General features: G+C 41.4%; 1 protein-coding gene across 4 annotated transcripts in view; it reads left to right on the plus strand.

Annotated features, from left to right (window-relative positions):
• Positions 1-22,810, plus strand: part of Elmo1 (engulfment and cell motility 1) — a 624,760-nt gene that overhangs the window by 195,767 nt on the left and 406,183 nt on the right. For all 4 annotated transcript variants that reach the window (XM_029569533.1, XM_008845428.2, XM_008845430.3 and 1 more), the window contains 2 exons: positions 4,902-4,952; positions 15,299-15,468. In XM_029569533.1, the coding sequence (XP_029425393.1) occupies positions 4,902-4,952; positions 15,299-15,468 (221 nt within the window). The remainder of the gene's footprint in view (positions 1-4,901; positions 4,953-15,298; positions 15,469-22,810) is intronic.

Below are 22,810 nucleotides of genomic sequence, written 5' to 3' on the forward strand. Positions count from 1 at the left end.
TGACAGAGCTGCTTCCGAGGGAGGAGTAGGACCCGGCTGGTGCAAGACCTAAGGCCATCCACATCAAATTATTCTGCTTGAGGAGATTCTTCAGTGCCCTCTACTGGTGAAGCTTCGTATTCACATCAGGGTCCAGCTTGGGTGCCACAAAGCAGAGCCAGATCAGTGGGTTTTGAGTTGAGAGACTCAAATGACTTGGATCCTCAGGTTGGATTTCAGTTACTTTCTCTGATATAAACATTGGCATGCAGACATCTCTTATCAATCATTACTTACATCTCTGATGTTTCTGTAAGATAAAAAACTGAATGGAAGTTGAATTTCAACATTTTTAAAGCCTTTGTCAAATATGACAGAATCATCCACCAAAAATGTGTCCCTGTTCACTGTCCTTTATGCCATAGATGGAAGAGAAGGCATATGATTTTTGTCATGCAGCTTTCTACCTCTTCACTTTTGGGATCTTAGCTTTATCTCCTGGATTGTTTACTTTAATACCGGGAGATGTTCCAGGCCTGCATCTGAAAGGTTTGAACCTGTGCAGTTGCATATGTATTCTGCCCCTGACTTGGTTTCCTGAACTCTCCCTCCTCCCATTCTAATTCACTACATCTGACAGATTCATTTCCCTAAAATTCCTTCATCATATCACTAAGCCTGCTTAAGAGTCTTAAATATTTCCTCTTTACTATTGAAAATAAAATAGAAGGGAATTGACCTTTGACACTGGGCCTCTTGCCCAGTTTCTGCTGATAAAGAAACTGAAGGTAATTGAGGGCCAAGCTGGAACTTCCTTCCTCTTAGTCCATTCTACCTTCCAGACCACTGCTGGTCCAGCATCCTTATCCCATTGTTGTTCTCCAGCACAGCACCTGCCCTGTGAGATTTAAGCTGCACTTGACCTTGTCCCCTGGTTCCCACACTGTGCCTTTGTTGGTGCCTACACTTACTTCAGTGTTGTCATAGTCACCTCCCATCACTTTTGAAAAAAAATACAAGTAGATAACATCTTAAGGTATTAGAGGGACAGCAATGTGAAGTAGGTTCTACTTAAAGTTTACATCCTGGGCCTGGGCCCGGGCGCATCCCAGTTTTTGAGCAATAGTAGACACTGAATTGTGTCCTGTTCCTTCAAAGACAAACGTTTGTGTCCAGAAAAACATAATGTTCTTTATTTTTGTCTTTGGGCCATGATTAAAACATCAAAGGGGATAGGCCATCTCCTTCTGTTTTTTGACTCAGACTTGCTGGGCCTTAGGAGACTCTGGGCTGCTGGAAACTGCCAACTCCCTCTTGCACACTCCTTCTAACCCAGATTTTACTATAGATAGCAAGAGAGCAGAACATTCACTGTGGGTTAGGCCTTCAGATCTGTGAGTATAGATCACAGATAGGAACTTAAGTCTCTTACTATTGGTCTTGTTCTTTGTTTTTGACATTTTCCAGTTTTCAGACTTGGTAACAGGATATCAGACTGCTGTGCAAACTGAAACCATTAAAGAACAGTGTAACAACTAGGCATGAAAAAAATCAGGAAAGATACCACAGATCTCACCTTCACTGGCTAGAGGTGAAGTGCACAGCTACAGTCGGACGGATACACATCATCTCTTAAGGGCCAGCCACACATCAGTTGTGGGAAATGTCCTTTTACTGCAGGTGGCGACCTGAGCTTCTTTATCCTTCCTTCCCCTCTCCCTTACTTCTCTGACTCATTTCCTAGCTCATTGGAGGTTCAGCATTTACTTTAGGTATTTTTCCCATTCCTTCCTAAATGTCAGATCTGTAGTTTCCAGTCTACAGGCATTGTAGCTTAGCAACCAATATGTCAGATACTGCCCTCAGTTGCTTCATTAGTCTAAAAGTATGAAAATCAAGCAAATGGACACATGACAGTCTAAGGTGTGTATGGGGGGGGGCCCTCAGTTGCTTTATTAGTCTAAAAATATGAAAAACAAACAAAAGGGCACATGACAGTCTAAAGGGTGTATGGGGGGGGGGTCAGGTTTACATGAGAGTCACTCTCTGATGATTAAACAATGTATCTGAAGAACAGTGTTAGCTTGTGAGGAGACCTCTAAAGTCAGGGGCTTCTCCCAGCTGAGAGAGGCAAAGCAGACAAAGATGGAGAGAGGAGGAGAGACCCAGCTTGAATGAGGAACCCTGGAGCTGCCAGCCCACTAAAGACCAGGATGCCTGAGATAGTAGCATCCTCTTTCCCTCAGGGCCTCCGTTGTCTTTCCTAAACAATAGAAAGGGAACTGTTTGAATTTTTGACCAGACAGCAATTCTGAATGTCTTAGTAGACTTTTGGCATCCTGAGGAAAACAACTTTCAGAGTGGAAGATAGGACAACACTGGCATTCTTCCACAACATCCCATTATCCAGTCCCCACAGAGGCTGAGTACATGAGCTAGGCTTACAAAGAAACACGGACGTCCCGTGGAGATGCCTGTGAACGTCAGGGGCTAGTACAGACAGTAACAAGGGGTGTGGGGAAATATGACAGCACTGGTAGCTGCTTTCCTGGGGCCACTTGACACTCTTCTCCTACACCGTATTAAGGCCCAACATTTCCCTGCAGAAATGTTCTTTCTGCCCCTTTCCTCCTCTTTATTTTTGAAGAGCTGGCATGAGGTTTGTTTGCTAAGGCATCATTATCTTGAAATGCAGAATATTTATCCTAAATGTGGTAGAGAGTCTTACTGGTCTGTTTTTCTTTCTGTAAATTTTGAATTAATTATTTTAACTGACACACAAAAACATAACAATTGCACATATTTATTGGTACCGCATAGTGTTTTGATACACGTATACATTGTGTGAACAATTTATTTCTTTGTATGTGTCTTTGTATGTGTTCATGTTGGTGCACATGTGTATGCAGGTGCATGTAGAACCTAGAGGCCAACCATCATTCCACTCCCAACTCCTGCAAGGCCAACTTTTCTATATTTCACATGTGGATGAGGTCATGTGGTATTCGTCTTTCTGTGCCTAGCATATTTCACTTAGCATAGTGAGTTTGGCTCCATCTATGTTGTCCCAAATTATAGGATTCTTGGTTTTCACAGGTGTAAATGGCATTTCTGTATCTAGTCATCATTTCATTGTTTCCAATTAGGCTATTGTGAATAGTACTATAGTATAAATCTAAGTTTGAGTGTGTCTTCCATATAATGGTTTGGTTTTCTTTGGTTACTTACCCAAGCATGCATTGATAGATGGTACGGTAATTATTCGTCTAAGTTTTTGAGGAACCTCTGTACTGTTTTCCACAATAGCTGTGCTAACTTACATTCCTGCCAGCTGTGTGGTGTTCTCCAGCCCTTCGGTTTTTTTGATAATAGCCATTCTTACAGCAGTCACTCATACGTGACAAATCATTGGGGTTTGGATTTACATTTCTCTGATCATTTGTGGTATTGAGCATTTTTTGGCACACTTCTTGCCTTTTTATGTCTTCTTTTGAAGTGTCTATTGCCCTTTTTCAAATTGGATTGTTGTTGCTATTATTATTATTATTTTTTTTTTGAGTTCTCAAGCTCTTTATGTATTCTGGGTAGCTGCTCTTTTTCTGATGTATAGTTTGCAAATATTTTCTCCCATTTGGTTCTCTATCTTCTGATTCTCAGTGTGTTTCAAAGCTGAGCACGGAAGAGGTACTTCCTACATTTAGTTTCCTTAACACTCAGCAATTACTGTTTACTGTCTTTCCCTTCAGTTCTCATGGGATTATAGAATCTGAGTTTAAAATGACTTGAATCCACATTGCTGTTCATAGCCACCCTGCTCAGTGGTCCTTGGGCCCCTGTTTGCCCCTCTGGTAATGAAGAGCTGCCTCCCTCCAGAGTTTCTGGGATGCCCTACACTGAAAGACCCATGTTGAACTTTTGTCCGTAAGGGATTGGTTTCAGGCCTGCCTGCACTCAGTGTGAAATATCCAGATGTAGTTTTCTTTGGGAGAGAGGCTGAAGCCTGCCCTGTCAGCTAGTTCCTTGTAGAAAATTTATCATCTGGTAACTAGTAAGAATTGGCTGAAGGGAAAAATGATAGATGTACCTTTGATATTGCATTGAGATATTTCCTACCACCTCTGTGCACCTGCTGGGTCCTAGTCTGTGGCTTGTTTCAATGGATTCAGAAAGTGAGTCTTCTGGCCTCAGGGCTCCTGTGGGGTTGTAGCCAGGGTGAGCCCTGCTAGGCCACCATCTCCTGAAGGCTGAGCTTGATGAAGTATGGAGGAAACAAACAAACAAACAAAAAACCCAAAAAACAAAACAAAACAAAAACAAGGGCGGTGAAATTCAGCCATCAGAGCTAAGGATGTCAAGTGAGGCTTCGGAACTCTCACCTCATAGGCTTTCAAGTGGGCACAGACTGGACTGGGATCAGCTCATTCACACTGTTCCCAACTTCCAGGTAATATGCACAGGAAGCAAGCCAATGCCAAGAAACCTTTTTAAAATTCACAGTTTTATTAATAGGCTTCTCAGAACAAAAATTAACTATTTTTATATAAGCTCAATGTGATGGTTTCAGTTTATGAAGCTGTATGACTCTTACCACAACTAATTTTAGATTTATAAGTATTTCTATGACTATTACTGTGCAAATTTTGTGTGGACATAAATTTTCAATTCTATCAGGTGTAGAGTTCCTAGGCCATATTTTTAAATAGATTTGTAAAGATTTTTTTTAATTCGAATTGATATTTTGAGTTCCCATATTCCTATTCTTTGAGTTAATCTTGTAGAAATAATTAAAATTAAACAAATCAAAATAAATGGCACTGTAAGCATGTTTATTGTATAGAATGGACTTGGTTATATTTGCTTTTGTTCTCTTCATCAAGCTTCTACTTGGAGATTTACCAAAGTTTTTCTTTCATCTCTTCTAGAATCGCAATGAAATAAAGAATGGCACTATCCTTCGATTAACCACGTCTCCAGTAAGTTGATCTTAGCTTATTGCTTCTCAGTAAACTTTTTGTCCTCCAGTTCTGCTGTATGTGATATGGGTGGGAATCACTGTGAGTGACTTCATTATAGAACCCTAGGTCTCTGGGATGTCCTCCCAGGAAGACTGGATTCGCCAGGGCACCCTGCCTTCTATTTCCCATGACAGGAGGGTGACTTTGTCCTACAGTAACTTCAAGTAAATGAATAATGAAGATTTGAGATTTGTGTTTGGTCATCAATTCAGCAATTCTCACAATGCAGATGGGATAGAGTCTCCTCTCATCTGGTTCTGCACACTCACCCACACAACCTGCTACTGCCTTTATAATCTCAGTCTGTGTGTGTGTGTGTGTGTGTGTGTGTGAGAGAGAGAGAGAGAGAGAGAGAGAGAGAGAGAGCATTTTCTTGCTTTCCTAAAAAGTACTATGCACAAAATACTCCAGTTTCTATTTTCACACTGTGTGTGTGATGACATGTGTGTCTATCTATCATTTTTGTTTTTCACTGAAGCCATGTGCTAGGCTAAAAATAAATTTAAAAAATCGGAAAAGCATCTGGCTAGAATTAATCTGTGGGCACTGGAACTACCACAAATTCTTCTTGTTGAAAATTACATTACTTAAAAACTCTTCAGCATTTTCCCCTGTAACATCTTGAGCCTAACACCAGGCTGAGCTCAGTGACTGCCCTGCCAGAGTTGCTGGAATCGCCCTCCAAGCCTGTTCAACAGCATCGTTCTTGAGAGGCTAGAAGATGAGTTGGTTTCCACCAGCTCTGGCTACTCTTGTTCCTTCATCAGGTCAAATTCCTTACTGTTCAGTTGACCCTGTTTCATTTGGTTTTTGTATTTCCCGTTTCCTCTGTAGTTACCATCTGCAGAGAGGCTCCGTGTTTAATCTAGGCCTGCTCTAAGTCCGAGAAGAAATAGGCGCACTGTGTTAGTGTCCTGGGATTGTGAACCAAATTTTATCTGAGTCACTTATGTATGTACTAATGACATAAAAGGGGAAGTGATGACAAAAAGGGGAAGGGAGCTAATGAGAGGGGGAGGGATGGTTGTGGGGTTCAGAGAGGAATATGCTCAAGTATATGAAGATATTTTATGCACTTCCATGAAGATATTTTATCTGTATAGTAAAAAAATTAGAAAGTTAGAGAAAGTTCAGAATTGAGGAGAGTTTTTGTTTTTTCTTCCTGAAAGTGAGCTTATTGGTATGAGCTGTCATCATAGACAATGGAATTTGTATTTGTCAAAAAATGAGTGCCTAGTTCTGCGACAGGAAAGAGGGCCAAGGCATTGCACAAGGCACTGTCAGGACGCAGGGGTCCCCCTCCATGTAACTGCCTCGCATATCCTGGTGCAGTGACTCTACACCAGGACCAGCTGTGGGACTTCAGAGATGCTGAAGTATGGGCCTTGCAGGTGAAGTGGAAATGCAAGTGAAGTGAGAATGGGGCCCAGGCAGCTGCAATTAAAACTGCCTCTCATGGTTGCCAGAATTGGAAATTACTCTGCAGAAGTATTTGAAAAGTTTAAGCCAATAGATTATTTTTTATTATTTCCCGTTTAATGAAAAATATGGGTTGCACATGCTAACTCACTTTTCGTATATACAATAAAAATATATGAAAAAATAACTGTCTTCATCAAATTAGTTAGGAAGTGTTAGCGTGCTGTGAAGAACCCAGTAGATGTTGTTATACTAGCTTTTAGCTTTAAAAAAATTTATTTTATTTTGTTTTGTTTTATATTTTATTTTAGTTTATTATTTTATGTGTTTGACTGTATGTATGTGCACCACAGGCATGCAGTGCCCGGGTAGGTGAGGAGAGGGCGCTAGATTCCTTGGAATTGAGTTATGGACAGTTGTTAGCTATCATGTAGGTGGTAGGAACAAAACTGGGGTCCTCTGCAAGAACTGCCAGTGCTTTTGACCGCTGAGCCATCTCTCCAGCCCCTGAGATTTAAGCAAAGTTCCTTTTTCTACAACAGTTGAACACTACCTACAACCAGATAAGAACATATATACACACATGTGTACACATAGTTGTACCCACAGACACACACAGACTGCCCCCCACCCTTCATCTTAGGTGAGCTCTTGTCTGTGTGAGCTCTAAGCCAGGGTTGGGAGCTCCAGTGGGAGCAGCTGAGTAGATTTGTTTTGATTGCAGATCAGTTCTCACTTTCTTAAAATTTTCATTTAAAAAAATTTCCTCATAATGAATGTATGTGTGTTCTTTGAGTGGTGAGAGATTCCCTAAATAGAATAAAACCCAGAAATCATAAAGAGATGGATAAATTTAGCTATCCAAAAATCAAAATGAATCTCAAAAATGTTCATCTTTGGAAATAATTCCAGATAGAAAGTAAAAAGTGGTGTATCAGAAAGAGTTGGCAGTCTTATATGATCTTGGTCTGACCCTTAATTTGCAGGCTCCATTATAAACAGATACAAGTGGACAAAGGTATAACCAGGAATACAAAGGTGAAAAGGGGTATACTCATTACACACACACACACACACACACACACACACACACACACACTTCACACATGGAAGAAGAATCTCAATTTCTTCCTTAAAAGAGATAAAAGAAAGTTGGAGCTGGAGAGACGACTCAGCAGTTAAGAGGACTTGCTGCTCTTCTGGAGAATCTGAGTTCAATGCTCAGTACCCATATGGCAGCACACAACTATCTGTAACTCCAGTTTCAGGGGATCCAATGCACTCCTCTCTGGTTTCTGTGGGAACCAGGCACACAGATGCCGTACATACATACATACAGGCAACCACTCATACACATCAGTGTGAGCAGTGTGAAGAGAGGATGCTGTGAACTGTGGGGTCAGGGGTATGAATTGGAACAGCCTTGGCAGAAGACTTGACTGTTTCCAAAGTATGAAACACATTCACCTTTGTCTTAATTATCTTTTTAGAGATTTATCTGATAAGTAGATTCACAAAACCAACACAGTATACATGCACCACATACACACATGCATATCCAAGCATGGCTTTATATCTCATTATTTCTAGTGACTAAAACCTGGGACCCTGTTATTATTTGGGATTAAGTAATTACAATAGATAATGTCTGCATCTGAGGATACTATGTTGATTGCTTATAAGAACTTAGCATGTACACAGTAGAGGTATCTCCAAAATATATTATTAAGTGCAAAAGCAAACTACAGAACACTGTGTGTAGAACAATCCCATTATGTTCATGGAAAGAATATGTGTGTGTGTTCTGGTAAAAGGATCCAAACGTTTCTCAGAGAATATTTGGGGAAGTGATTAACATTGCACTAACTTTATTTTGTAACCTCCAGCAGTACTTACATATGTCTTTGTATCCCAAGTGCTGATACTACTTTTTACTAAATATACAAATACATACATTCTAGCACATAGGAAGTAAATCACAACATCTGCTGCTAGAAATATTTCTGTTTTCCAATCTATGGAACTATTTTAAGAGCCCCTGAAAACATATAAATTGAATTTCTCTTCCCCATGATTCCTTATTTTGTCCCTTGTAGACAGAAAAACCAAAACTTATTAAGTACCGTCATTGCCTTGTCAGCTCTAAGCACAGTCCTCACTTGCTGGTCCCTGGTGTTTGGGATCTACTATGAGAATTATCTAGATCAGACGGCCTGGCACAGTGATTTGGGGGACTCGGTCCTGAGTGATAAGGAAGATTCTGTTATGTTGGTCACTCTGTGAATTCAGTTTATCAGAGATTCTTATCACAAGAATCATTATATTATTAGATTAGGAGTTTTCCAGTTTTCTGGTTTGGAAAATCGAGTCACAAAACGTCTATATATTTCTTTCCATTGCTTTAGAGGCTGACTTTGGAGAAGAAGCCAGTGGCGAGAAGAGACTATAGGATCAGCAAGGGGCACATTAGAAGTTCCTGTCATAATCCAGCTGGAGGTGCAGGTGTTAAAGGCACCTTGACCTGTGGGGATGCTGCCATGGCAGGGAGTGTTGTGCTGGGCCAGGCCCTAGGGCTGCATGAGGTGCTGCTCTGGCTGAATGAGTCCAGGAATTTTGATAAACACTCTGGTAGGGTGCTTCTTCTCAGTAGGCCTGTGAGGGGAGATGAAGCATTGAAGATGATCATTATGTGCCATGAGGACATACCCACTAGACAGAGAAGGAAATGCGCCCTGCTGGGTAGCCCGGAGGCATACAGCTGGACCAGCCTCCACCCTGTGTATTTATTTAGTATTTAGAGCTGTGGACTGATTGGGGGTGGGAGCACTATAGGGAACATAAAAGAGAGGGCTGAGTGCAGAGCTCTGGACACTCTCAAGTTTGGAGAAGTTGAAGATGGTGTTTCAAAGGATGGGACTACTTAGGGGTTTGAGGACTGTGGAGATGATGTGGAAGATAAGATTACTGAAGTGGCCCCTGGACCAGCCCCCAAAGGCATGTAGATAAGGCTGGGTGTGGAGGCCTCCTTAGGAGGGGAGAAAATGAGAGTGAGACAGCTTCAGAGCTGTACCTTCCCCTACCAATACTGAGAGTGGGATCTGCAGAATGAGGGCAGTGATAGAATAGGGGAATTGGGCCAGTGGTGTGCATGTGTTTTAAGTGCAGAATGAGGCCAGTGATAGAATAGGGGAATTGGGCCAGTGGTGTGCATGTGTTTAAGATTTTAAGACTTGAGCCACTGGAGACTTTTGCAGCTGGAAATGATCTATGAATGGAGACTGTGGTGATGGAAGATGGAGGAAAATTTTTCCTTTTCTGTCAGAGATTAACTAAGGAGTAGGGCTCTGACAGGAAGCAGGATGCTTGCTGCTCAGCATGGGGCTGAGGAAGCAGAGAGCCTGGGAGACCTACTGGTCTGCCCTTAGGAGTGGGAAGATAAAGGCACACCAGGCTGTTGCTCTGATTTCCTTAATGCAAGGTGAGGCAGAATCTCTAGGACAGGGCAGGCAGGGGCAGGACTTAGGGGAGGCTTAAGGAGAGAAGGAAAGGAATCATTTCCCAGGGATATAGGAGGCATTTTGGGAAAGTGTAGCTGGATGGCTGGACAACATTAAATGTACATTTGAAAATACCTGAAATATTATTGAGTATAGGAAGGTTCCAGTCGCTTTTGAATTGGTGTTGTGGATCCAGGATTGTGCAGGAAGTTTGGGGGGCACCATTTTGACTTGAAGGACAGAAATGGTAAATCCTTGACTCATACCCTTCCTTCCTATGTCCCTAGAATATTCCTCATAGATTACTGCTTCTAAACCCATATCTTTCCCATCCATCTGAGCTCTTTGAGTGGCTTGAAGGGAAACTTGTTTTCTACTCTTGAAATAATGCCAGAAAATAAAATTTACTGACATGGCCACTTTCATACCTACTAAACTTTCATTTTGTCCTGATTACTTGACAAATCTGGACTATGGCATTTTCCTTTTTAATAATCTCATTTTTCTCTTCAAAATATAAAGAGTGCAGAATCATTATAGAAAAATAAAACCAATCTTGCTTTAAAAAAGACATTATAATTAAACATAAGTAATATTTTGATTTGTCTTCTTTATCCATTTATATGAAAATATATACAGGTATACATATATACCTATGGTCATTTACTTCATGTAGTGCAATTTGTTTTTGAGCTCCTTGTGAGTGCCAGGCACTGTTCCAGACGCTGGAGTAAGAGAGTCTAACACGTTTCTTCTTGCGCTGGTGTGCTAGTGGGCACACACTCTTGCATGCCTGCACTCTGCCTTCACAGACAATAACATATTTGTATCCTGGTCATGGCCTTTAATATTCTTATCACAGATGTACCTATTTTCTCAGAGCTTGACATAATTTCACACATTTCATGCCACATCCCATGGTATTTTACCATTGTCTTACTGTTGGACAGGGGTCTCTAGTGTCCAGATGTAAATGCTACTTTGAGGTCTCCAAGTCATTGCAGCAGACGTCTGCCTCAGATGCCCCAATGCATTCTTTCAGAGAAGCACATCACCATACAGAAAGCCTCGGGCTCTCCAAGCTCCTGGACACTGTGGACCTCCTGCTTTGCCACCCCTCTGTTCTACCTCCTACCTCCTCCCTTCTCTGCCCCAAGGGTCCTTGTTTGTCTCTTGCTTGCTTCACCTGTAGAACTTTTGCACTAACCATCCCTTCTGCTTAGTATATTCTCCCTCTCCGATATGCTGGTCTCTTTGTTATATCTCTGCATGGATGCCACTGCGTTAGACAACATGTGCTTGAAACTTATCTTGGTTAAACATGTCACCAGTTACTCTCCATCATACCCCTCCATTTTGTTACTTGCTTTATTTAATATTTATTTCTAGTATTTCAAGTGTCTTCTTCTCACTCCAGGGTAGATAAGCTGAGGGAAGGCAAAACTTCATCTGTCTTGTTTGTTGTTGTTTCCCAAATGTGCTAGACTGAGAATAAACTTTCCCAAAGTATCTATTAAACCAGTGACTGAGGATTCTGAGGGGTAACCTTGTTTCCACATGGATGATTAAAGGGTTTACCTGAAAAGAGGCCAAATAAAGTTATATCAAATGATTTTCTGCAATAATTGATATTCAAAATATAATTTTTCTTTCAAAACCCAAACAGTTTGATACTAAAATACTTTATTCTCCTTTATTTTTAACAATGAGAGTTATGCATCCAGATTGTTTAGAGATGAACATCTAGCCCTCCCTGTGCAGTTCCAACAGGACGGATAGATATTGCGTTAACCACTTCCTACCAGTTTGACATCCTATTTTGATTGGAGGTCATATCTGGAACTCACATGTATAGAGTCCTTTTCCTGGCCAACTCATGATGAGGGTTTCTGCCCAGCTGAGAAACAATCTGTCACTTGGTGGGTTGCTGGGAACCTTGAATGGAATGCCTTTACAGTTCCTGGCTGGATCTACCGATGGGGAAAATGAGGCCAAAAGAGGTGAAGAGAAGTTCATTGCACTGAACAGCCAGTGACAGAGCTGATGTCATTGCTAGCAGGGAGCTCTGAGCAGGACACAGAGTCCCCCCAATGTCCTCTTTAATTGTGTTCCCTCCCCAGTGCTTTAAGTGAGTCTTGAATTAAAGATAAAGACTTGCTCCCAAACAAGTGCAGGTGTGTGGGTCAACAACCCTGCAACTTTGGGAAGAGTTACTTCTTAGGTAATGATTCCTAAGGAAGGGGCGAGGTCTCTCCAAAAGAAAAAGAAAAGCACCCCAGAAATGGCACACGTCACTCTCAGGTCTTGAGGCCATTGTGTCTATGAAGTGTGAATGGTGCAGATGACACTGTCTGAAGAAATTTTCATACTGCCATTGGTGACAATGCAAGGCTGAGTCTCATCACCACAGGGTTGTGCTGTCCCGTTCTCCTGAGTGGTTCTCCTTGTAAAAGAACATCCCCATTCATAGCTTTGGGATTTGGGACTCTGGTCTTGACTTCTCTGCTTAAGTTTTGGTTGCTGTCCTTCATTTATTTTAAATATTTATTTATTTATTCATTTATTTATTTACCTTGGAGTAGGTCCCTGAAAAGGCAAACCAATGAAGTAGAAAGAGTGATGCAATGCATTCCTTTTTAGCAAAAGATCTTTCCTGAAAATTGGGTAAGCTTTAATAGAGTGAGCAGGTTTTCTTCTTGGTGCAGTAGAGCTGGAAGGGTTCACTGTGGATGATTGAAGGGAGACAAAGTGGTGAATGAACAACAGAATCAGAGTTGCATGTCTCCACCATCCCTGTAAGATATAGTGTCTGAGTGGAACAGTCTTCTCAGCGTGCAGTTGGGAAGATACCAAAAACAGTGACCACCCCGTGGAGCTTGTTCAACAGATATTTCTGGAGGCCCCACCCAGCCAAATCAAGAAATTCTGACTGTGTATAAATGATCTATGTTTTCAGAAGCTCTGTGGGCCATTTTTGTGCCATGGGGATCCTCTGTTAACAGCTCTTCTGTAGAATCCAGCTGCCCTGGTGTCATCTCAGTGACACTGAAGAGCTGAGAGACTTGGGCATGTCACTTAGCTTCCCTGCCATTTCAATTTCCATTTTCAGAAGAAGAAAATAAAAGTATCTATATGATTGGACTCAGTGCAGATTAAATTAATTACTTCATGAATATATTAGAATAATGGTGACTGCTAGCTGTGATTATTAGTAGTATCAACATCATCAAACATGTTGGTTGCCATGAATAATGACATCAGTGAGACAGCTTTTGAGTTGTCATCATCTGTATAGAGAATGAAAATTTCTTGTGGATAAAAGTGGTTTTCAAGGAATTCAGAATGATTCATGTGGCTTGATTATGGTAGGCCAGTAGATGAGTATGCATCAGAATACCCAAATTTAGAATATCCTGTAATCCTATATATCCACTTAAAATTTGGAGAGTGATTTATCTTTAAAGATGTTAAAACGTTAAGTATTTTGCACTCAACTTTTTCTGCTTTTAAATAAATGAGCCTCTAGGCTTAAGGTGACTTGTGACTTGATAGTTACCTGTGAATCAGAGGCCCAGGAGGGAGGTTCTTCCTTCCTTCCCTGTCCTCCTCTCCTTGTTCTTTTCTGATTTTTGATGCAGAGTTCCAGCTTTGGATTGTGATGAGCTAGGTGACCCTGGTAGGCCTCTGACCATGTAATGGAGTGTGTGCTTACCCTGGGTTCCAGAAGGACTGCCCAGGTTTCCTTGTTGAACCCTTTTTTCTCCATAAAGGGGCTGCCTCTGCCCCTGGTTTGTAACCAAGCCCTACTGTAGAGCACGGGGTGTTTCTCAGTTGTTTTTTTAAAACTTCTTTACATTTATTTTTATTTTATATGTATGAGTGTTTTGCTGCATGTATGTAAGTGTACCATGTGCATGCAGTGTCCTTAGAGGCCAGGAAAGGGTGTCAGATCTCCTGGAACTAGAGTTATAGATGGTTGTTATCCACCATGTGTATGCTGGGAACTGAACCCAGGTCCCCTTCAAGAGCAGTTAGAGATCTTAACTACTGAGCCAGACCCTCGTCAGTTGTTTTAGAACCAGTGTCTGTTCAGGAGAGTTAGTTGCTTGTTGGTGTCAAATGCCATGAATTAGGGCAGTTTCTATGACTATAATGAAATACTTGAGGTTGGGTAACTTATTTTAAACAGAGTGCATTTAGTTCTTTGTTCCATAGGTTTAAGAGCATGGCAACATCATCAACCAGCTCTGTTCAGGCCCTCATGGGGGAAGCCAGGGGAGGGAGAGCCTGTAGGAGGGAGAAGTGAATGGTGAGACAGGAAGATAGGGACCACAGAGGGGCAGTAACAATGCCCACAAAGTCCACCTCTTAAATATCCTACCACCTGTCTCTTAACTTTCCAGTTTGGGGACCATGCTTTCAACACATGGACCACCAGGGGACAAACCAAATCATTTCCAAACCATAACATGCTCCATCTTGTTTTATCTTTATAGTATAACAGAAATCTGAGATGACTATGAGGAGGGCAGACACTTCAACTATCGTGGTTCTAAGTTAAATAACTACAGAGGATGTTTATGGGGAGGGGAGAGAAAGAGAGAGCGCGATGTCATTTTCCCCACTACCTGCCCCAACTGAAGGTAGATCCAGCAAACCTTGCTTGGAAGAATCACACAAATGACATATGGTTCTCTGAGGACCAGCCCTACCAATGCCCTTCTAGCTCTGCTCTGTGTACCAGGCAAGAGCAAGGCCTTAGGAAGGAGAACCCTTTTTCAGGAAGAGCTGTTAATTTGGCTTCCTAATTATTTATTTTGTTTTAAAAATCACACAATCAGTAGCCCTTGAATAGGAAACATATGTTATTGAAAACTAGAATTTGCAAGCATCATGTCCGTTGGAAGGTTTCAGTAACTGGGAAGTCTTGTTTGTGTGTCTAATGAAGCTTTTGAATGTAGGTAGTTATTACTCAGTGTTTTGACTGAATGATCATGGTGTATAAATTTGTGTAATTGCTTAACTAAGCAAATAGCTTTTTGTCACTTCTAGATAATAATTATATTGAAAAAGTAAACACCATCCCTTCCATTTCCTCTCTGGCACTGCCTCTTCAGTTTGGGGGTGTTATTACTGTGGACTTAACCATTGCTCATCCCTGAAATGCCAGTGCTGGGCCCTTATGTGGTTTTCATAATGTAAGGAGTGGCTGAGCACTTAGGGGAGTGTGTGTGGCTGGAAGCCTGCTCTTGAGATGTTACTCTCTCACACACATGCTGCCTGTGCATCTTTCCTTCCCAGGAACACATCAATTTTTGTGGTGTGATTTCCTTTATGAATGACTCTTCTCTCTGCCTTTGTCCCCCCACCCCGCCACCTACCCCCTAGGCTCAAAATGCCCAGCAGCTCCATGAACGAATTCAGTCATCGAGTATGGACGCCAAGCTGGAAGCCCTGAAGGACTTGGCTAGCCTCTCCAGGGACATCACCTTTGCTCAGGAGTTCATAAACCTGGATGGCATCTCCCTCCTCACCCAAATGGTGGAAAGCGGCACCGAGTAAGCACCTTCCTACACTTGTCTCCTCTGTCCACTCCAGAGCTGTGGCCTGCTACATCCTCTACCCTGGCAGTTTCTAGTTTGAAAGCCAGAGCTTGGTGAGATTTCAGGAAAACAGGCTTGAAGACAGTGGCTAGGGAGTGAATTTAATTCCAGTAGCTAAAGCAGGATATGGTGGCCCACACCTTTAATCCCAGCAAGCAGGAGGCAGAGGCAGGTGGATCTCTATGGGATTGAGGCCAGCTTGATCTACATAGAGAGTTCCAGGCTAGCTGGGGCTCCAGGGAGACCCTGTTACAACAAAACAAAAAACAAAAGCAAAAACAAATAATTTCAGTAACTACATCTTCTACCCACCAGTTTGCCGGTATCTGAAACAAGCTAAAAACTCATGAACTCCCGAAATTTCAGAGACCCAAGGAAGAACATTAGGTCATTACCTCAAAAGGCTTAGTCAACACTAAATCTGTAATTCTATAGACTATTAATCGCTCATCTTCCTTGTTTATCTAAGGAAACTTCCCTTCCTCATATTCCTATAAAAATCAGAATATGACCTTATGTTCTGTAATGTTAAACAAACCAAATCCAAATAGAGCACCCTCAAAATAATTTAAAAAATAACCCTTCAGGGGCTGGCGAGATGGCTCAGCAGGTATGAGCACTAGTTGCTGTTGCAGAGGACCCAGGTTCAATTCCCAGCACCCACATGGCAGTTAACTCCAGTTCCAGGGGAATTCTGTGCCATCTTCTGATATCTGTGTACATTGCACGACATAGGTGCATTTACATATATCCAGACAATACACTCATACACATAAAATAAAATAAAAATAAGTAAATAAATAATTTTTTAAAAAGTAATACTTCAGGGGCTGAAGAGATGTTTAGTGGTTAAGAGTACTGGCTGCTCTTGAAGAGGACCTGGGTTCAGTTCCCAGCACCCACATGGGGGTTAGGAACAATTTCTACCTCCAATTCTAGGGAATCTGATACTCTCCTCTGGCCTTTATGGGCATTGCATGCATATGGTTCACAGACAATACATTCGTATACATAAAAAATGTTCCAGGGGAATCCAAAGCCCTCTTCTGACCTCTGCAGCCTTGCACAACATGGGTACACTCACATGCAGGCAATACACTCATACACATAAGATAAAAATAATAAAGATTAAAATACATATAATTTAATATTAAAAACAGTAAACATTGATTGAATACTTACTGTATACAAAAGGGTGACAAGTGGAAAAAATTTTAAATGCAAGCCTTGATTTCCAAAAATTGGTGGAGACTATTATATGGGCAGAATTCAACTGGGTATTAAGTCCTGCTGAAGGCGGGGGTTACAGGCTGGGCCAGTTACCTCTAAACACTTCACAGAGGATGTGCAAGGGCGGTAGGCCTGGAGGGAGCCCAGTTCCATCATGATGGAAGAGAGGTTTAGTATTGCTGTTGGGAGCTCACCATTTTGGTGAAGACTTTGGGTCTCTGGTGTGATTAGGGAGACTGAAGAGCAAGGTAGATCCAGCACTCATATGCCTGGGAGAATAGTCTTCTTGATGACCACATGCAGGGCCTGAGGGAAGTGGAAGCTTCCCCGGCCCATATGGTCTGGTGCTGGTGGTACAGACAAGACCAGCGTGTGATGGTGCTAAACTAGTTAATTACACAGTATATGCCAGTGTGGGTATTTGCTAGGAAAGAGCAATGTGAGCAAGAATTATTGAGAACTGCCTCTTTTAAGTCTCCCTTCTGTACTCAGTGATTCAAAGAATGAATGGATGATTGTTCAGGTTGGAGACCTGTCTGGATTCCTCCTTCCTCCTTCCTCCCACACTTGGCATTAGTTAACCTTTGCAGTTAGCACTCGTGAAAGATTCTTTGTTTCTCAAAGACAGTATGTTTTACACTAGCACTAATATCTTCCATATAATCATGTTCTTTAGAGTTTAGAATTGGGAATCTTGCCTTATAGATAAGTAGAAAAAGAAAAATCTCCAGAACTGAATCAGAAAAGAAATCAAATCTAAGAATCTGAGTGTTGTGATCTGGACAAGGTCCACAGTAGGCAGGCTCCCCTGGGTTGCTGTTTTGTTTTGTTTTGTTTTGTTTTGTTTTGTTTTGTTTTGTTTTGTATGATGACTCATGATATTTTGGAATATATCAACTTGAAGAGACAGGGAATCTCAAGTTCTGGGTCTCAACAGAATTTAAAATGATTGTTTTAGTTGGAGATGGAGCTTAAAACAGGGAAGAGGTAATCTGTGGAGAATGAATTTGCAATCCAAGGGATTTGACCAGGAATACAGAGTACTGCCTGTGACCTAAGTTTCAGAGGAAGTGCAGGGTGGGATGTTGTTTTAGTTACTTTTCTGTTGCTATGATAAAATATCCTGACATAAGCAACTTAATGGAAAAAGAGTTTGTTTTGGCTCACAATTCCAGGGTCCAGTCCACCATGGTGAGGAAGTCAGGGCAGCAGGATCTTTAGAGAGCTGGTCACATTGCATCTGCAGGCAGGAAGCAGAGAGAGATGGATGCTAGTGCTCAGCTCATTTTCTCCTTTTTATGCAGTTCAGGACTCAAGGTGAAGGAATGGTACCATCCACAGTGGGTGGGTGTTAATCTAATCAAGGTAATCCCTCACAGGTATCACTAGAGCCCCATCTTTCAGAAGGTTCTGGGTCTCATCAAGTTGACATTGATATTAACATTCACAAGTGTATCCATCCTTCACTTTGTTTCCAGTGAGAAGAATAAGCTATGACTATAAAAACTGACCCTCTCGGCAGGAATTATCGCGTGTCCTAAGCGTGTGTCTTTACCAGATGGCCACCGATCCTCCTGGGACAGTGAGTCATGGGGCTTCTGTTTCCAGGACATTTACTAACAGGTTAAGCTAGAATACAAAGCTGAGGCATACGTCTAGGGGTAGCTTCACAATGGTGCTCTGCAGATTCTCCTGAATTTACCAGAACAGCAATAATAACTACAATTAGGATAATAAAGGTCCTGAAGTCAGAGATCTTAGGCATCTTAGGTATCGTGAGCACAGTTCTGTGCGAGTGCTCCACAGACCAGAGGCTGGCAGGTGTGTTTTGTCAAAGAAGCCTGCATATTAGGAGCCTCCCTTTTCCAGTTTCTCTTAGCAGCTGTCTGCTTAGGCTCCCATAATGCAATTCCAGAAACTGGGAGCTTGAACAAAACCCTTTTCACCCACTGTTCTGAGGCTGGAAGGGGTTAGCTGGGTTTCTTTCTTCTGAAGTCTCTCCTAGGCTTTCGGATGGATTCCCTCACCCTGTGTCCTCATATGGTCTTTCCTGTGGCTGTACACCTGGCATCTCTGCATGTCCAAATTTGTTCTTCTTAAATGGACACCCATCAGATTATATAAGACACCATTCTAATGGCCTCATTCCAACCTAATTATTTTAAAGGTCCTATCTCCACATGTCCTCCCCCCCTAAAGTAATGGAGGTTACAGCTTCTACATGTGAATTTGGGGAGAATATAGTTCAACCTGTTATTAACACCCATCAAAGGGCCACTGCCACTTTTGTCTTAAAAGAAAAGTACAAATAGATAGCATGTACTTACCTTTTTAGCATCCTTACCTTTCATCTGTCCTAGTGCCTTTCTCTGGCTCATTTCAGTCTAGGGTTGTTCAGGATAATCCCAGGACTTAGATCTGGAGTGTCAATGGCAGGTCTCAGCCACATCTTTATGCTGCTCACGTACAACGAGAGAGAATGCCAAATTGTTCTTTATGTGAACCATGGAAGTTGAGTACCTTTTTTATTTTTACAATAATAGCTTGCTCATTAACATTTTAATCCCATTGCAATTTGACACATCTGTCCGTGTTTCAGACAGGTGAACAATATGAGACCAGATCTTGGGAAAATTCTGTTTTTCAGTTTTCTTTCCTATCATGCCATATTTCTGGGGAGGGATAACATCTTTCTGGGTCCCTTCTGAAGTCTTCACTGTTTTGCATGAGTTCAAAGCCATGCTGGTTTTAAGGACAGAAGAAGTAGGTATAGAGCCCCAAGGCCTCTTTTTTTCCCTTTTGTGGATCCCTCATCTCCCTCTGAGAGATGACTCATTTGATCCCCAGCATGTTTCAGATCTTTTGTTCAAATTAAAAAGAAAATGAAAAGATGCTATTTTTTTTAAAGGAAAAATGGATTCTCAAACTTATAGCAAGATTTTAATTAATTAACAGGAACCTTTGGAATAGAAACTTTTGCAACTGGAAAGTCATTCAGTCATGACTCCTGGGCCAACTTCCAGCTGTGGAAGGTGGAGCTTTCCTGAGCTGGATCTTGGAGACCTTTAGGAACCGCTGAAAAAACACAGCTGAAAATTATCTTCTGACTATTGGTGATGATGACATTCAGAGGCTCTGGCCTTTAGTAACAAAGGAGATCAACAAAGCACACGCTTGGCAGAACACAACATTTACAACCTGAAGTTAACGCATCCGTCCTTGTGGAACTTTGAAAATCCACTCCTAGTTTCTGACTGACACAGGTAGAGAAGCAAATAGAGTGGTGGAGAAGTATGTTGCCCAGCACAAGCAAGGTGAGGGATGTTAAGGAGTGGATGGGAAAAAAAGATGGATATCCACTTTAGAAATGATACATCTGACTTGATTTGAAAGAAGGAAAATAAATGTGCCTGTAACTACAAGACCAATATAACAAATAAACAACTCCTCTGTGGGTTTTAACAGCACAGTGCTCTTCGCCTGTGCCTCTGAGCACTCAGATTACTGGGTTTACTTGTTACCCCTCTCGTTAAGTGGCCAGTCATCACTGGAGGCAGACAACAGAGGACTTTTCCAAGAATGAAGGGCAGAACACTTACAGTTTTTCCTTCCCACTTGGCAACTTGCCTGGAACAGGACACCATAAGCTACGAGCCAGCCAGAGCAACGCCCTGGACAGCAGTGGCCAGACTTAAGAAAGTGCCATTACTGTGCTCCCAAAGAACTCAGTCTTTTAAAATTAACTATCATCCCTTAATGAAGTCATATTTGCTGTATTTTAAATATATAAAAATCAGCCTGGGGGGGGCAGTAAGAATCCTTTGCAATATGCCCTTTCACAAACACTTTTATTATCTTCATATATAACCATGTTATTTTAAATACACACTCATGCATATGATTTATAAAGGTAGAATTCTATTTCTTTTCTTCATGGTCTTCTTTTTGTACCTAACAATATTGTCACGTCCCTAAACATTATTCCTTCCATAATTATTTTTGCCCACATATCCTTTCATTTTTACAAAGTGATTGAGGTACAATCAACACCTAGATGATATAATAATTTGGAGAATATCTACAGTTGTTAATCGGGCCTATATTGCAGGGCGTTTCCATTATTTTCAGGCTTTTTGCAAACATTTTCTAGTTACTTTTCTTGTAGCAAAATTCCTATTTAAATTACTTTGTAGGGTGCCGGAAAGATGGCTCAGTGGTTAAGAACCCTTACTGCTCTTTCAGAGAACCTGGCACCCATGTCAGATGGCTGGCAAACCACCTTACACCCTGTTGATGAAAAACCACAACTCTCACCTCAAAAAGCATAAGTGATGGTATATTCTAGAGTCAAATATGAGTGGTCATGACCCGGGAACATAGATCAGGTTACCCCAAATTTCATTTTCCAACACGGTAATGATTTCATGAAGTTTTTATAGTAACAGAACAAAGGAAGTCATAAATTAAGATGTTTTTCAAATGCATTAGTGGAAACATTTAGCAGGCAGTCACAGCAAAAGAGAAACTCAGCTATAGGCCTCAGATGCTATCTGATGACACTCAGCCTTTTGGTTGGTGAAAGTTGGTGGTCTGCTAAGTTATACATTCCAAAAGATTTTTATCTGTTAGTCACAGGCTGTTAAACGAGAAACAAAGGTGGGCAAGGAGTGGCTATTTAGGAGGCTAAAGATGGCCCAAGGTAAAGGGTAATTAGGCTCTGCTCTTACAGCCTTCCAAACTCTCTACAGTCATTGAAGGTCTAATCAGTTGATCAGTCTTTGTAGGATGTTCATTTTTAAGATGCAGTTTTTCTGGGAACTTTTGTTCACAACCCTCTGGCCTCTGCCTGTACCTGCATGCATGTAGTGCATACACACATAGATATTTTTAAAAATCTTTACATTACTTTTTAGAATAAAGCTCCTGTCTAAGAGGAGATATACATTCTGGAACTGCTTTAAAATAAGAACAACTTGGGGCTGGAGAGATTGCTCAGTGGTTAAGAACACTGCTTGTTCTTGCAGAAGACCTGGGTTCGAATCCCAGCACCCACATGGCAGCTAACAACTGTCCGTAACTCCAGTTCCAGGGTATCCCACAGTTTCTTCTGTCCTCCATGGGCATTGCATGACACAGGTGCACTTACCTACATGCAGCAATACACACATACACATAAAATAAAAATAATAAAATGTGAGAAAAAAATAAAGTAAGAACAACTCAATAGCTTCCTGAGATGTCATTACTGTAGGCTGGTGTCTGTTTCTAATTCCTGGTCACTACTAGGCTGGTATTTGCCTACACTTTCTCCTGTACTCAGGAAAAGAGGCATTCCAGGTCTAATTGATCTGGTAAATTAAAAAGTGCTGATTTATTTGTTGGGCTGAGATCATTTCTCTTAAAGTTGGCTTGGTTAGGAACATTAGACAATCTCAGAATCATTTTAGTGATATGGAAAGCTCTTATGTGAATATCTTCAAAAGAATCAATACTGTGTATACAACCCCCCCCCACTTGATGCCAGTGAAGAAATCTGACTGGTGCTATGTACCTGTGTATTATTTGTGTATGACAATTATTACTACAGCATAGCTGTCATTAGAGTGTCAGATTAAATTTCCATTACTCAAATTGTTTTGTCTTTAACTGAACCTGAGATGTTTTCACTGGTAGGTGCTGTGAAATTGAAGTTGGACTTGCACTCTGCACATTGACTAGATAATAATGGTGGTAGAGCTTTGAAGTTTCTTGGTGCCCACACAGAGCATGGATTTGTAGATTTTATTCATTTTAACCTAATGTGCATTTTTTGAATGATGCACTGTATTCCTGACACAGGAGCTACAGAGAGGAATATATGGGAGAAATACTTAGCTGTGTATGACAGATTTGTCTATAAGTGATCTTTTCTAAAATATCCTCTTCACACCAAAGATGACTTTTAAGAAAAACAGTCACAAACTTTCAGTTTTAAACACTGATAACATAGTGGTCTCATAAACCCTGCCTTTTCTGAGAAGTTCAGGCAGGCATAAAGGGTTAGCCAGCCCACCCACAGGTTTTGCCT

This window comes from Nannospalax galili, unplaced genomic scaffold (assembly GCF_000622305.1).
Source record: "Nannospalax galili isolate Female #2095 unplaced genomic scaffold, S.galili_v1.0 scaffold962, whole genome shotgun sequence".
Classification (NCBI taxonomy): Eukaryota; Metazoa; Chordata; class Mammalia; order Rodentia; family Spalacidae; genus Nannospalax; species Nannospalax galili.